This window comes from Mustelus asterias, chromosome 16 (genome assembly GCF_964213995.1).
Source record: "Mustelus asterias chromosome 16, sMusAst1.hap1.1, whole genome shotgun sequence".
In the NCBI taxonomy this organism is placed as follows: domain Eukaryota; kingdom Metazoa; phylum Chordata; class Chondrichthyes; order Carcharhiniformes; family Triakidae; genus Mustelus; species Mustelus asterias.
This window is the reverse complement of record NC_135816.1, coordinates 16,989,351-17,006,737: the sequence shown is the minus strand read 5'-3', so window position 1 is coordinate 17,006,737 and position 17,387 is coordinate 16,989,351. Positions and strand designations below refer to the sequence as shown.

At 39.3% G+C, this 17,387-nt stretch overlaps 1 protein-coding gene across 2 annotated transcripts in view; it reads right to left on the bottom strand.

Moving 5' to 3' along the window:
- LOC144505029 (NEDD4 family-interacting protein 1) overlaps positions 1–17,387 on the bottom strand; it is a 46,022-nt gene that overhangs the window by 25,508 nt on the left and 3,127 nt on the right. For both annotated transcript variants that reach the window (XM_078230699.1, XM_078230698.1), the window contains exon 2: positions 13,174–13,264. In XM_078230699.1, the coding sequence (XP_078086825.1) occupies positions 13,174–13,264 (91 nt within the window). The remainder of the gene's footprint in view (positions 1–13,173; positions 13,265–17,387) is intronic.

The following is a 17,387-nucleotide window of genomic DNA, read 5'->3' as shown; positions in this document are numbered from 1 at the left end:
GCCTTCCACACCTAGAAAACATTATAGAAAAATCCCACTATTTCGGAAAAAATGTTACAGGTTGTCATAGAAACCAGGTAGTTAAAATTAACAGATAGTTGCACACAATGCAAATGAATTAATAAACAATTTGCTGGAGATATCAATTAACCTTTTAACTTGATAGTCTAGCCTTCTAGCTACAGACAGGTTTACTACCCAAGCAGTAGTATTTTTGTGATACACATTTCAAATTGGACAGTAGTTAAAGACTGAAAATATAACCATTTTGATGAGGCAAGGTCACGAATCCAAATGATTTAACAATGGCTACCTACTTTCTCTGGACAATGTTAATTGTGTTTGGTATTTTTTTTATTTTGTGACATACTGAAGTTACTATAAAAATACATGCATACACTTCACATGCAAATTTTATGCTCAGTAAAACATTGCTTCAGAAGCAGTTCAGGCTGCATATAGTGACACCACAATTTCTGGGATTGATTATAGACCATTGCATTTTCACCATGCTTTTATCAGATGCAGCTGTAATTTTAGACATTGTAGAGTCTCGTTTTACATAGATTTTGTAAATCAACTTTAAAATACACTTCTTTGCTTAAGTCCTGCCTCACCAACAACTGACTGATCCACTGGTGTCAATAAGCATGCTGAAGTTTGTACCTTTCCCCATCTATTCCAGGCCATAAAGTATTCTAGCAATGGGTTTATTTTCAGCTGGTGAAAAAGACTCCGAGGTTCTCAAGGAAAATGACGAATGCCAATGTTCCAGTCTTTAAAAGTATTCTTTAAAACTGCTGCTAAGTGAATCTGAGCCTAAGACATCATTCAAGATTAACAAGATCCATCAGATTCAATATGCCTATCACAATTTGTGATTGAGCAGTCAGATTATCAGACATGGCTGTTATGTTTCAATGCTCGACAAAGAATAACGGCAATCCTAAACTTTGGTAAATCACATGAGTAACATCTTTGAACAAGGTCACCAGAACCACTGGGTTGACTCTGCTCATCAATGGTGGCAAAAGTGAACCATGGTCTTCCCAAAACAATTCCAGGTATCAACTGACAGCCATGATGTTATCACAGATAAGGGGTTACTATTCTTTGTGAGAAAGTTGAGAAGTTATGATTTTTTTAAAAAGAGAACTTGGAAGGTCCTCAAATATGAAGTGCTTTGATAAAGTAATAAAGGACTCCAATCAGCCTGGGAACACCAGACTTCAAAGGTTATCATCAGGCAGCAGCCCTCATCATTGGCAATGACTCCTGCTGGAAAGTGCATGTGAATGGGAATTGGTTGAAGGATGGATCTGGCTTGACTGCGATATAGCCTACAGTTTGCACAAAGTATGGGAACTTTTAATGTTTTCAAAAATTGCCAAGCAAATTGTTAATATTTATTTCAATTTCCATTTTGGCAACTTGGCAGCAAATACCATGGAATGTTCTGAATTGTAATTCTGCATTTTCATTATTGGACCAAACACAGCATTGAAATGAGAGCAAGAACAAATGCCATCAACAATCCTTTACCGCAGCATTTACTTGGCCTAACATTCAGCTGCAACTGCGCATGTCTTTAGCAGGAAATAAGAGAAAACTAGAAAATCCCTTCAATTTAGAAACAGATGAATTGTTGGGTGATAAAAATACCATGGTCCGTCTAGTTTGCCCTTCAACATCCTGGTAGTCGCATGATATAAAGATCAGTGAAGTTGTTGACTGATCAATCTCTTTCACTTACCCTGTTTTCTTATTTGCTTATGAGATGTGAACATCTCATAAACAAGGCCAGCATCTACTGTTTATCTGTATTTGCCCTTGAACTGCTGCAGCCCACATGGTGCTCATACATTCACAGTGCTGTTGCCGAACGTTAGAATTTTGACCCAGCGACAGTGAAGGACATGAAGGGGAACTTGCAGGTGGTGGCGGTCACATGTATCTGATGCCCTTGTTCTTCCAGGTAGTCACAGATTTGGAAGATGTTCTCAAACAAATCTTGGTGATTCCTATAGTGCATCTTGTAGATGATGCACACTGCCACTGTGCATTGGTGGTGGAGGGAATGCATGTTTAAGATGGCAGATGAGATGCAGATGAAATGGATTAGTTATCTTGGGTAGCATCAAACTTCTTGAGTGCTATTGGAGCTATACTCATTCAGGCAAGCACCTTCTAGATGGTGGACAGGACTTGAGGAATAAGGTGGTGAGTTACCTTGCACAAAATTCCTAGGGTCTGATCCACCCTTTTAGCTACAGTTTGTATATAGCTGGTCCAGTTAGGTTTCTGGTCAATTGCAACACCCAGGATATTGGCAGTGGGGAATTCAGCAATAGTAATGCAGTTTAAACTTCAAGGGAGAGATAGTCAGCTTCTTTCTTTTTGAAGATGCTATTGTCGGATACTTGTCTGGCATGAAATGTCGATTGCCACTTATCAGCCTGCTTGAATGCTACCCAGGTCTTGCGAGATGCAGGCAGACTACTTCAATATCCGAGGAGTTGCAAACATTTTCACTTCTGACTATATGACGGAAGAAAGGTTACAATGAAGCAACTGAAGGCGAGTGGATCTAGAACACAATCATGGGCCAAGATGATTGGCCCCTAAAAACCCCAACCATTTTCCTTTGAGCTCGGTCTGACTCCAACCAATGCAGAATTATACACTCAAATTCCAGTGACTTCAATTTGGCTAGTACTCCTTAATGGCACACTTAGTTAAGTGTTGTCACAATGTTAAGGCCACTCTCACCTCACCATTTGAATTCAGTTCTTTGCCCGTGTTTGGAGCAAAGCAGTAATGAGGTCTGGAGTTGAGTGGACCTAGCAGAATCCAAAATGAGCAAGTGTCACTTGTCAGCACTATCAATGACACTTTCCACCACTTTGCTGATGACTAAGAGTAGATTGGGACTCTGGAGCACAGGTCAGTACTTGAACTGGAATGCTGTCAGGATTCATAGCCTTACTGCCTTCAGCCATCTTTACATCACGTAAGCAATCGAATTATCTGAAGACTGGCATGTGTGATTCTGAGGACCTCAGGAGGCCAAGGTTGATCATCCAAACAGAACTTCTGGTTAAAGATGGTTGCAAATGCTTCTTGTCTTTTGCACTGATGTGCTGGCTCCCCCATCATTGAGGATAGGGTTGTTTGTGGAACCTCCTCAAGTTGGTTATTTAATTGTTCACCACATTCACCATCTGATTGCAGAACTTTCAAAAGATTGCAGAACAGTCCAAAGGTGCGCAAGTTAGATGGATTGGCCATGCTAAATTGCACCTTTAGTGTCCAAAGAGGTGCAAATTAGGTGGATTAGCGGGGTAAATATTTGGGGTTATGAGGATAGGGCAGGGGGCGGGGCCAGGGTAAGATCCTCTGTTGGAGAGTTGATGCAGGCCCAAATGGCCTCTTTCTGCACTGTAGCGTTTCTATGGATTCAATTATCTCATTTAGCATGATGGTTGGGCCACAAAACATGACACAGTGTCCTCATCGTGAAAATAGACCTTCATAAAAACTGTGTAGTGGTCGCTCCTACCTATACTGTCATGGGCAGTTGCATCTGTGACAGGTAGATTAGCGAGTACAAGGTCAAAAAGCTTTTGCCTCTTGTTGGTTCTCTCATCAACTACTGCAGGCCTGGTCTGGTGGATATATTGTTCAAGACTCAGCCAGCTCAGTCAGTAATGGTGCTGCTGAGCCACTCTTAGTGATGGACATTCAAGTCCTCAACCCCGGCTTGGGTCACTGTCTCTGCAGAATCTGCACATTCTCCCCATGTCTACGTGGGTTTCCTCCAGTTTCCTCCCACAGTCCAAAAGACATGCTGGTTATGTGCATCGGCTATGCTAAATCTCCCTCAGTGTACCCGAACAGGTGTCGGAGTGCAGTGACTAGGGGATTTTCACAGTAACTTCATTGCAGTGCTAATGCAGGCCTAATGAATAAAACTTTAAAACAAAACATTGTACCCTTATGACCCTCGTTGCTTCTTCCAAGTGCTGCACAGCATGGAGGAGTATTGATTAATCAGTTGAGGGAGGGGTGGTAATCAGGAAGCATCCTTGCCCATGACTGACCTGATGTCATAAGGCTGCCTGGGGTCCACAGTCAATATTGAGGACCTCCAGGGACACCCCCTCCAAATTGTATACCACTAGGCTCTGGTGGATCTAACTCACGGGTGGAGCTGAACATACCCCTGGATGGTGATGGTTGAGTTTGGAACATTGGCTAAAAGTTAGGATTTTGTGAGCATGATAATGTTGAGCTCTTGGTTGACTAGTCAGTGGGACAGTGCTTCAAATTTTGGCTCAACTCAACACTGACAATGAGGACACTTTACAGGGCCTATTTATAAAGCCTCGAATCCTTTATGCCTCATTAACTGCTTTCTCATATCCTGCCACTTTCAACAATTTGTGCACATCTACGCCCAGTTCCTTCTGCTATGCTAAAAGCAAAATATTGCGAATGCTGGAATCTGAAACAAAAACAGAGCTGCTGATGAAGGGTCATCTAGACTCGAAATGTTGGCTCTATTCTCTCCCCACAGATGCTGTCAGACGTGCTGAGATTTTCCAGCATTTTCTGTTTTTGTTCCCTCTGCTATGCACCTGTTTTAGAATTGTATCCTTTATTTTCTATTGCCTCTCCTTGATCTTCCTATCAAAATAAATCACTTCATACTTTTCTGCTTTAAATTTTGTCTGCCATGTGTCTACCCATTCCACCAGCCTATATCTCCTTGAGGTCTGTCACTAGTTGTTCCAGCCTCGTCAAAGCTCATAATACTTGAGGTTTGTGTCATCGCAAAATTTGAAATTGGCCCCTGCACACCGAAGTCTAGGTCATTAACGTAGATCTCACAAAGCAGTGATATTAATACCAACCTAAAGGGAACTTCACACTATTCCTTCCCCCAGTCTAAAAAAAACTGTTCACAACTACTGCTTCCAGTTACTCAGCCAACCTTTGTATCCGAGTTAACACTGCCTTCTTATTCCATTGGCTTCAAGCTTGCTGACAAATCTGTTATGTAGCAAATGCCTTTTGGTAGTCATCAACTCTCTCTATCCTTACACTTTTACAATCCCAGTCTATATTAGGACAATTAAAGTACTGTATTATAACACCTCTAATTTTTGCAACTTATTTCCTTACTAATTTGTTCCTCTATATCTTTCCCACTAATTGGAGGACTATAGAATACACAGTAATATAATGGTACCACTATTATGTCTTCGCTCTAACCAAATTCTGCCCTTAACCCCTTTAGGATACACTCATTCTTCAGTATAGTTATGTCATCACTGCCACCCCTCCTATTTTCTTTGCTTGCCTACCTTTGCTGAATACCTTGTGTCCAGGAATATTTAGTACCAAGTTCTGCCCTTGTGTGTACCAGGCCCAAGTTATCCTGACAACATTATCCTCCAATGTAGTTAGTTACCTGCTCCTGCAGTTCACCAACATTATTTACCACATTCTGTGCCTTTACGTACGTGCACTGAAAATCTATTTTAGACCTTACTGCATTCCCTCCTACTCTGACCTCTCACAATTCTTTGTGCACTATGTTTTCCCTCCCTAATGTTGCCTCCTTGTTTTCATCCCCCTCCAAGTTAACTTAAATCCTCCCCAACAGCACCAGGAGAGTGCCCCAGAAAGACAGTTATGCTCAAGTGCAACCCATCTGGCCTGTGCACGTCTCATCTCTTCCAGAACCAGTTCCAATGTTGCAGGAATTGCTAGCAGTTCCTACTGCACCATTCCTCCAGCCACACATTTATCTACTCTGTCCTCCTATTTCTAAACTCACTAATGCGTGTGCCCAGGACGAATGCAGAGATTATGACCTCTGAGGTCCTGCCTGCCCGTTTCTTTCCTCGCTCACAAACTTCTGCCTGCATGACCTTATTCCCTGCCCTCCCCAAGTTATTGGTACCAATAAGAATCGAATTCACCAGTTCCTCTCAAGCATTTTACACTTGTGTTGCATTTCACATCACTCGTACTTGCCTTGCTTATCTTCTGCCACAATCTCAGAGAATCAGGGCTCTAATCAGGAGTAATTTTGTACACAAAGTCCACAAATGGTCTGTACCTGCTGTTTGATATATCCATGCTGCTCTCTTTCTAACTAGAAACCTACAATGTGTCTAAAAATACTACCAAATGTGCACTCTTTAACTGGCATGAAACTGAAGAATGTTGTCCAGGAAATCAGCCCATGAACCTTGCTAAATCCAGTGTAACGCTTCGTTCCTAAAGTTTGCAACTGCATCAAACCTCTCAATGTAAAAGCTATTTTTGAAATGAAACTGTCTAATTTGCATCATATCCATCAGACTTCCTAATACCAATGTGAGCTGAAGAATGAGTGAGCAAAAAAGACAATTTATGAAAAGCAAAGATTATTAAATTCTAAAACAAAAGCAAAATACTGCAGATGCTGGAAATCTCGAGTTGTGTGTGGTTCTTCCCTCTGTTGTGGTCAGGCTGAAAGGAATTTCTCCATCCTGACCATTTTACTCTGGTGAAAGGTCTCGGCAAATAACCAGTTTCTCTGTCAGGTGCTGCATATTTCTAGTTTTTATTTCAAATTTGTATATTTTTTGTCCTTTTTTTGAAAAAATGTAACATTTATGCTGTGTAATGGTTACTTCTCCTCCCCGGCCACATCAAAAGTAGAACATCCATAAAAATCTTTGAGCAACCACTCAAAAGTGCAATGAAGCATTCTGAATTATTCATCAGCCATCAAATATTTTTTCTGTCACATGCATTACATAGAAATAAAATCAGTGTTACTCCTCTCCATTTATTAAGCAAATTCATTTTAATGACAAAGAAAGTTACAAAAAACATTTTAAAATCTTATCCTTACCAGCAACTGAGCTATTTTCATAAACAATGCACAGTATTTAATTTGTATTTACTTCACTGAAAGCAAGGATATAAAATTAGAGACTGATACTACATTCCCATTTTACATTGCCTTGAAATAATTCCCATTTTCACCACTGTTTTATGTTCAGGAACTAACATTGTTCTTTCCTTGGTGAGCAAAATCCTGCAAATGGAATAAATGAGACAGTAGCAGCATGTACAAAACACTGGCTAAGTGACAGGAATTATAGTGATGAATGGTTTTTTTTCAGACTAGGTGGTGGTTTATAGTGGGGTTTCCCCAGGGTCAGTATTAGGACTGCTGCTTTTCATGACCTACATTAATGATCCAGACTTGGGTGTTCAGGGCATAACTTCAGAATTCACAGATGATACAAAAGCTGTATTGTGAACTGTCGGGTGGATAGTGATAGATTTCAAGAAATCATAGGCAGGCTTGAGGAATGGGCAAACACACAACAGTTGAAATTTAAGAGAAATGTGAAGTGATTCATTTTGATACGAAGAATGGAGAAGCAATGTAAAAGATACAATTCTAAAAGATACACAAAGCAGAAGCACCTGGGAGTAAACATGCATAAATTGTTGAAGGTGGCAGGACAGGTTGAGAAAGCAGTTAATAAGGCATACTAGATCCTAAGCATTATTAAGAGGTAAAGAGCACTTAAGCAAGAAAATTGTGGTGAGCATTTAAGAACACTGGCTTAGCCTCAACTGGAGAAATGTATCAAATTTTGGGCATCAAAATTTAGGAAAAATGTGAAGACACCGGGAAGGGTGCAGTAAAGATTTATGAAAATGATTCCCGGGATGGGAGACTTAAGTTACAAATTGGTGTTACTAGGGCTGCTCTCCTTAGAAAAGGACAAGAGGAGATTTGGTAGGGTATGGACATAAGAGATAGGGAGAAACTGTTCCCATTGTTGGAAGGATTGTGAACCAGAGGACACAGATTTAAGGTGGCTCTCGAAAGAAGCAACGGCGACATGAAAAACTTTACCCAGCGAATAGTTTGGATGTAGAATGCATACTCTTGACAGTGTAACTGACTCAGATTCAACTGAAATTTTGAAGAGAAAAAAAACAAATGCACATATCTACAGGGGAAAGGCAGAGGAGTAGGACGAGCCGAGTCATTCCTTTAGACAGGACAAACACGACAGGCTGAATGGCCTCCCGTGTTGTAACCACATGAAAGCAAATTTTGATACCCTGCCAAATTTTAGAGAGAGTGGCAAATAAGTGAATTGAACCATAGGTACTTAATTTATAATGAGGCTATATCACAATTTCACCAGAGCTACGGTTCCCAGCTAATAGGTATGCAGTAGTGGGACATATCAAAACAAGTTAGTGTCTTCTGAATGTTACAAACATTTAGCATTTCACAGGTTTCTCTGGGTAATTGCAGCACTCAGTGCAACTCAAAACTATTCAAACTATCATGATTATTGGTTTGAGCTAAATTCATGATCACAATCAGATATTGTGAGCATGAAAAATGATGCTTTACAGTTAAGCAGAAAGGAAAGCTCGAAGGGATTACACTATCTAGCAGTATATCCAATGGTTTTGCAAAGTGCATGTATGTGCATATTTGATGATAATAGGTTTAGGCTTGCCTGCAAGGTCTTAACCTTTTGAATAGACAGTTGACCTTCACTGTCTCAACTCAGGCGAATGGACATCTGAGTAAAGTATTAGAAGGCCGGAGTTACGCATGGAATTGAGTCCCAGCACAAACCCGAAACATCTCATTTCAAAAAGCTTCAAATTTCTTTAAACTACCAAATATTGGACATTTGTTTACATTAACTATAAATGTGGTATGATCTTAAAAATAATTATTTAACAACATAAGCTATGCTACACATTATAAACCATAAGTTTTTTTTTTGGGGGGGGGGGGAAGAAGGGGTGAGGAGGAAAAAGGAATTGTTTATGGCTTCCACGCAAACGGAGAATATATTTAGAAAACTGAATCACATTTAATATAAACATCATTTCAGTTAGTATTTTGTTAATGGTCTTGTATATGAAATAAGACGCTAAATTCTTTGCACATGTATCACATCTTTAATTTACAACTTTAAAATTATTTTTGGCACAGGAAACTGTCTCTACATAAGTTCATAAAAATAGTTACCATACTTGGTTTAGCGGCAGGGTAGTCAAAAACTGATTGATGCAAACCCGAAGTAGCTTTAAATTCATGTTTATTAATAGACTATTTTCTATACTGGAACTGAATTAAGGAAAAATGCAAAATTGTCTCTGAGGGACGAAAAGATTATAACATGTCCCTTCATTCAGCCAAGAGGGGCAGCAAAGTCATTCTGTAAATAGTTTTCTAGTAAACATCAAGTCATTGTGGAGTAGGGTTGCTGTTTGACCCTAAACCCATTTGAAATGTTGTTGTTTCAAAATCACAACCTCTTACCAGGACCATTACCTCATGTAATATTTATTGGGAAAGTGCTGTCTATAGCTTATTTTTATGTAGCAATTGGAATACAACAAAGGTTACAGATGGGCAAGATAGCCATATAATTAAACAGTTCTATCGGACTCTCAAGTAATGCGCAAATATTTTCACTGACAATTCAATTTTAATAAATCCTGTTTATTTAATGGCTCCCAGAAAGGTACCATTATCGGAAGTGAAATTAACGACATTATCATGCGCATACAATTCTGCAATGGGGCTGCTGTAACCTTCATGCAACTTATGCACATGGAAGACAATTTAAAACGATGCAATCCAACTTTCAATGTTAAATCTCAAAACCCTCTTAGAACAAAAAGAATACAGCCTACTCAAATCATACAAAAACGTAATACAGTCATGCACCTGGATGTTATTTTTCATACCTAGTTAACTGTTTCTACTTCACAGAGGTTCATAATTACAAATTTGTCTACGATAGTGTGAAGTAGTGGCAGCAGGAGGAATGAGGTGACAAAGGTTGGAATAGGAGACTGGGAACTTTCCTGATTTTTTGGATCCTTCTACATCCAAGGAGGTATTAGATAGGCTGGCTGTACTGTGATGCATGCAGGGGTACCGAGAGAAGTGAGAATGGTAATTGCGAAGGTATTGGCTATAATTTTTCAATCTTCCTTAGATTCAGGGGTGGTGCCAGAGGAGAAGAATTTCAAATGGTATTCGCTTGTTCAGAAAAGGATGTAAAGATAAGCCCAGCAACTGCAGGCCAGTCAGTTTAACCTTGGTGATGGGGATGCATCCAGAAATTCAGGGCAAAATAGTCACTTAGGGAAATTAAAGTTCATTAAAGAAAGCCAGCATGGATTCAAGCACAGATCATGTTTAATTCACTTGAACGCCTTTGCTGAGGTAACAGCAAAGGATGTGGAGTACATGGACTTCCAGAAGGCACTTGATAAACTGCTGCACAACAGACTTGTGGAGAAAATTATAATTCATGGAATAAAAGAGACAATAGCAACATGGATACGAATTTGGATAAGTGACAGAAAACAGTAGTGGATATTAATGGATGTTTTTCAGACTAGAGGAAAGTTTGTCTTGCAGTTCCCCAGGAGTTGTTGTTAGGACTCTTTTTCTTCTTCATATATAGACGTAGACCTTGGTGTACTTGACACAATTTCAAAACTTGCAGATGATACAAAACTAGGAAGCATTTTGAACTGCGAGGAGGACAATGCAGAACTTCCAAAGGACACAGACAGGTTGGCGGAATGGAAAGACAAGTGGGACATATGGGCTGATGAAGTCAAATGCAAAGAACTGTGGTGTGATATATTTTGGCAAGAATAATGAAGAGACAACATAAAACAAAGGGTTCAATTCTAACTGAGGTACAAGAGTAGAGGATCTGGGTATACATGGGTATAAATTATTAAATGTGGCAGGGTAGGTTGAGAGTGGTGAATGAAGCACACAGCATCCTAGGCTTTGCTAGAGGCAGAGAGTATAAAAACAGGGAGAAAGCAAAAGATCCACACAGAAAAGATTCACAAGAATAATTCCAAGTACGAGGAACTTCAGTTATGTAGATAGATTGTTGAGAATATTTTCCTTGGAGAAAAGAAATCTGAGAAGATTTGATAGAGGCAAATAGGATCATGAGAGATCTGGATAGATAAGGAAAAATTGCTCCCACCATGGAAGGACTGTAAAAAAGAGGGCACAAATTTAAGCTAATTGGCAAAAGGAGCAATGGCAGCCTGAGGAAACAAATTCATGCAGTGAATGGTTTGGATCTGGAATGCACTGTCTTAAGAGTGTGGTGCAGATTCAATCCCAGCATTCAAGAGGGAATTGGGCTATTATCTAAAAATGAAGAATATGCAGGGGAGAAGGCAGGGGAGTGGCACTTGGTAAATTGCTCCGATGGAGAGCTAGCGCAGACATAATGATCCAAATGGCTTGCTTCTGTGATGTAATTCTATGATTCGCTGAAGTTGGAATATTTGTTGCTACGGTGTTGCTAATGTTCCATTCTCAGCACTGATAACATTCTTAATTTTAATGAATGCAAAATGTACTCAAAACATACAATCCCCCTTATTTATGACAGTCACTTTTAAATCACCCAAAAAGTAATTGTCATTTTCCATTTTTATTATACTTAATTACAAAGTTTCCAAGTTAAGATCCACATGTATTTTGGGATGAAACAAATAGTTAACTGCTTCAATCAATTCTACAAGTGCATGAAGTGTTGACTGTGATCAATTAATTATATGCTTTGGTTTTTACGAAAGATTAGACTCATTTACAACTCCCCAATTCTTGTTAAAGCAGAGAGAAAATGAGAAGTGTCACAGCAACTTTAGCAAAATCCTGGGTGATTTTCTCCTTCAGCTTGTCCTCCCCATCACACATGAATCAGGATGCAGACAGATTAACAGAGTTAATGTTTCAAGTTGAATATGACTCTTTCGAAAAGTGATATTCGACTTACGATGTTAACTTTGATTTTCTCTCCAGATGCTGCCACACTTGCTATTTAATTTCATATTGCCAGCATCCGCAGTATTTTGCTTTTATTGCAGAGACATCATGTCAAGGTGACTACTTTATTTTTAACCTATGCAGCAAGTGAGAAATCTGAAGCAAAGGACTTTCAGAACTAAAAGGGATAATAATCCGAACTCACTATGACTAAGTTTAAAATATCTGTTGAAGATTTGGCTTTGAAAAAAATCAAACTACAACAGAGTTCATAGCAACACAAGCCATCTAATTCAGCCATTTCACCTCTGAAAAATCAAGTATAAGAGTGAACAATTTAAAATAAAAATCTGGGGGTAGGATAGAGTCCAATATGCGACTTATGCAAGGAATTCATGATACTGATCATTTATTATAAGCATAATAAAAACAGAAAATGCTGAAAAAATTCAGCCGGTCTGACAGCCTTTGTGCAGAGAGAAACCAAGTTAATGTTTTGAGTCCATATGCACAGACTCAATGTTAACTCAGTTTCTTTCTGCACAAATCTGCCAGACCTGAGTTCTTTCGGCATTTTCTGTTTTTGCGAAGAGGAATAATTGCTGCAGAAGCTCTGGTTATGAACTGAATAGCCAGATTTAGAAACATATGAAGGCAGTTTCACAGAGTTGACAATCAAGGAGAGGTGTTAAGAGATAAGTGTTAGATGAAATTGGTTCTGGTCAACTGTGTCAAAGGCTACAAAATGGCCACGGAGCACAAGGAGGGATAGTGCACATTGGACAATTCACAGGAGATATCATGTTTGGAGCAGACGTATGTTTGATGTGGCAATTTGCAAGGAGAGATTAAGGTTGAGTTTTTTGGGGAGGATAGTAATGATAATTTTGAAAGTCAATGGGTAAGGTACCAAGGAGAGCCACAATTTTAGCTAACCTGGAAGCATGTTGGGTAGACAGCAAGTTTAGGGAGAATTTGTGGATAAAAGATCTGCTGAGAGGCGAGACCCAAGAGAAAGTCAGTCTATTCAAGTGACTGTTGGAGTAAGGGCACTGTTAAGAAGAGTAAAAACTTTTAAAAACTCTACAAAAGATCCTTAACGAATTGACAATTGACTGATGAAATATTTTCCCAAAATGCAAACAAAACCTTTTTGTCCCTCATCAATCTGAATCTTGGGCAAAGCTGGTGAGCTACTACATAACACCATCTGCAAAATGGTGAGAAGCATTTGCCAGAGAATGTGCAAGAAGTACCTTTGTGAAGTAACACTTTCCTTGTTACTACACTGTTCTACATACCTGCACTCTCTACTGCGATGCTGCTGTATGGGGGAGGAGCAGCCTCAGCCCCAGATTCTGACACCTCCAATGGCTCTTCTTCATTCTGCAACTGTATAGTCAAAAAAAGACAAATTAAATCTCAGTTTTTAAACAGATATATGAAATGCAAAATATTTATTTAAAAGCAAACTTCAGGAAACAAAGATATTTGATAAGAGAGCCTCTCTCCTACCTGCAATGCAATGCTTTCCCGATTCATTTCTTTCCCTCCACCCTGATCATCCACAATCATAAAACCTTAAAGTGCAGAAGGCTGTTAAGTCTATCAATCTACTTGCATTAAACTAATAAAAAAAATTGCTCCCTCACATCCCGAAAAGGAAATGCAATATCAGAGGCTGTTAATCAGTGCAGATATTTTACCACCATGCAGGAGAAATACTTTTCTTATCGATTCAGTGCCTGAAAACATTGACTCATTGTGGGTTTCAGTCCCATTAAGGCTATTGGTGCTCTGAGAGTTAATCACGTGAAGCTTCATGCTGCGTGGAGAGGGAGGAGGAGATCACACTTGAGTTTAATCCTCCCCTCATGTCAGAACTCGCGTTTTGACAGCAGTCAGTAACAGACACTGTGGCTTATTTTCACCCCTCCCAACCAAGGGTGCTGAGACCAATTCCGGCTCCATTCCAGGTTCTGGGATTAAACCTGGTGTCTTTTAGGTCAGTGTATAGCTCAACTGCTTACTGAACTACTGAGCCATCCAGAGATCTTTTCAGTATAAAATTAGTATTCTTACAATGATGTTCCTATTCTTTTCATGGATCTTGTCTAATATTTAGATACATATCCACTTGTCTAATATTTCTTACAAAATTGATCTGAAAAGGCAGGTTCTATTCTTGCCATGTTCTTGTGAAAGGAATTTTGGAAGTTTGTTTCAGACAGGAACTATTCTTGGAAATGTTCCTTAAATGACATTTTTGACAGGAAAACAATAGGATTTTGATCTCCGCCAAGCCAGCAACATGGGAAGTCAATATTCCCAAGCTACAGAAAGAAGATAATAGAATTACAAGTCTTATCTGAATTCAGAACACCATGACATCCTGCACATCAAAGAGTCTGCATAAATCATCATCTTAGACAAGATACAGGAGACTGCACATACTTCTGATCATCAGCTTTACTAGAGATGGGGAAAGAGGGCAGAGACACACTAACTGGTCATCTCTTGGCTACCAAATTCAAATGAGTCTTTTTTAGGAGTTCAGATACATTTTTTAAAACTATCTTATTACTGGTTCTCAGGATGTGGGCAATGCTAGCAAGGTTCACTTATTGATCATCCCGAGTTAGCCCAAAATAATGGTTTCGGGTCTTCTTGAAACAGTAGTCCTTATGGTGATAAGTGCTTCCACACAATGTGAGATGTGCATTTAAATATTTTGACCCAGCAATAGTGAAGAAATAGTATATAGCCATGTCAGAATGACATACAATTTGGAATGAAAATTGGAGGTGATGGTGCTCCCACCAAGTTCTTCCTTCATTCATCCTAGTGATAAAGACCATGGGACTTTGAGGGATGTTTAAATTATGCACCAGATCCTGCAGATAATACATGTTGCAGCTACACTACTACCTTCAGATAGTATATACTATGGCCATAGGGCGTCAGTGGTGAATAAAAGCCAGTAGCAAGGAAGCTGATCAGATTGTTCAGTTTTCTTGAAAGAACATATTCTGCCACATGAAAATTTGATTCCTTCAACTTAAATTTTATACACATTCATAACAAAAGTGTACATTTTTGCCTTTCATTGATAAAGTAAACTTATTTGTTAAAAAACTGTAAACTTGTGCCAATTCTGGAGGCCCTCAAAGTTGTTGAGGGTGCCAGATGCAATCAGCATGCAGTTTCCTAGTGCTTTGTAAAAATGTTAACTAAATTATTTAGCAATCCCAGCACAATGGTGAGTTAAAATAAAGACATTCAGTACCACTCTAGTGGGTGTTTTATTTTCGTGGTAGCAGCTGGCACAAAACAAATCCAGGAAGTACATCCTGCCTTTAATTTTTGTTTTAGATTTTACAATAATATTTATGAAAAGATTAATGGGCATTCAATTTTTTTCATACCCTATTCCTTGTTGCAATACATTCACTACAACACAGCTACAAATCAGATTATTCATTCGGACATAATTGTACTTGTAGAGCACAAGATATTTTACAAAAGTAATTCACTACACAAGAGGGTGAGAGATGAGCGGACACATTGAAAATTATTCATTGCATGCTCATGTGGTGGAAACACTGTCCTTGAATACTTTCAAAGCAGATAGATGGATAGATTTTTGGTAAGCAAGTAGGCAACAGGTTATCGGGGGCAGGCTGATGCAGATTTTACGTTACTATCAGATCAACCACGATCATATTAAATGGCGGAGCAGATTCTAGGGGCTACTCCAGTAGCACAGTGGGGGTGGCACGGTAGCACAGTGGTAGCACTGCTGCTTCACAGTGCCAAGGACCCGGGTTTGATTCCCAGCTTGGGTCACTGTCTGTGTGGAGTTTGCATGTTCTCTCCATGTCTGCGTGGGTTTCCTCCGGTTTCCTCCCACATTCTGAAAGACGTGCTGGTTAGGTGCATTGACCCAAACAGGTGCCAGACTGTGGCGACTAGGGAAATTTCACAGTAACTTCATTGGTGTTAATGTAAGACTTACTTGTGACTAATAAATAAACTTTAACTTTCCTGCTCAATGTCTGTATGTTCAATTGATAACTTGAGTAACAAACTTGGTTTGGGGCAATTAATTGTGACTTACTGAATATATAACATATTGTTAAATGTAAAGAATATACAGACAACGTAGCATCATCAAGCTGCTCTAACCTACACGTCATGGTCAGCACGACCAACAAATAAAAATTGCATCCCGTAGCTTATCAGTATTTGACTTACAAGACACCTGAGTAAATAATGAAAGGATCTGGATCTAAATACTAACCAATACAACCATTCTATCTGTTCAAATTACATTCTGTCTCTAAAAACCATCCTTTATTACAATGCCATCTGTTCTCAAGATTGTGTGCAAAAAAGAAAGCTCATGGAGGTAACATGCTCACACATACATTAAATTTACACCGTCCAATTTCTCTGAAATGTTAGTGGAATGCTCTGACTGGAGTCCTCAAGTTATTTTTATTGAACCATCTCAAATCACTTACAAATAAGAGATCATGTATCTAATATTCTTGTCTTTGGTAACAATTAGTGTTTATCTTCATCTAGGTTGGGAGAGGGCAACAGTGAAATGCCCAGAGTTTAAGATCAAGTTGGTCCCAAGACAAATTACTTGGTGATGGGAGATTGCAGTCAACCCTCACTATGGCAAATAGATAAAAGCAAATTACTGCAGATGCTGGAAGGTTTCTGACGAAGGGACTTCCAGACTTGAAGTGTTAGCTCTGTTCTCTTGCTGCAGATGCTGTCAGACCTGCTGAGATTTTCCAATATTTCCACTTTTTGGATCACTATGGCAAACTAGGCAGTCCAAATCAAAGATAGCAACCCCACAATAACAAAAGATGCTGTTGTTCACTCACCAGCTAAACTGGCTTATTGGCATGTACCTTTGTGAATTCTTCCCATTCAACTCTTTTATATAACCATTACCGCTGGGTCAATATAATGAATTCCCTACCTAACACTACCCTCAGAGCACTACCCAAAATAATCTGCATTTATTCGACATCGTTAATAGCAGCAAAACATTCCACTGTGCATCACAAGACATGCAAAGAAAAAATGTCACTGTCGTAGGAGGTTAGGAAAGATCACTGAGACTTAGATTATGGAGGTTAATTTTAAGAATTGTCTTAAAGAAGGAAAGGCAGAAGAATTTAGGGAGGGTCTTTCAAAAAGTGGAATCAATGAGATGCTATATTCAGCAATGGGGATGAATTTCCTCTTTCAAAGCTAGGAATCATCATCCAACGTAATATAGCGAATTACAAAACAATTCTCACTTGACGTGATGTCTTGGCGTTTATTGGTAAGGGGATTGAATTTAGGAGTCGTGGCGTTATGTTGCAACTGTACACAACTCTGGTGCGGCCGCACTTGGAGTACTGTGTGCAGTTCTGGTCTCCACATTACAGGAAGGATGTGGAGGCTTTGGAGAGGGTGCAGAGGAGGTTTACCAGGATGTTGCCTGGTA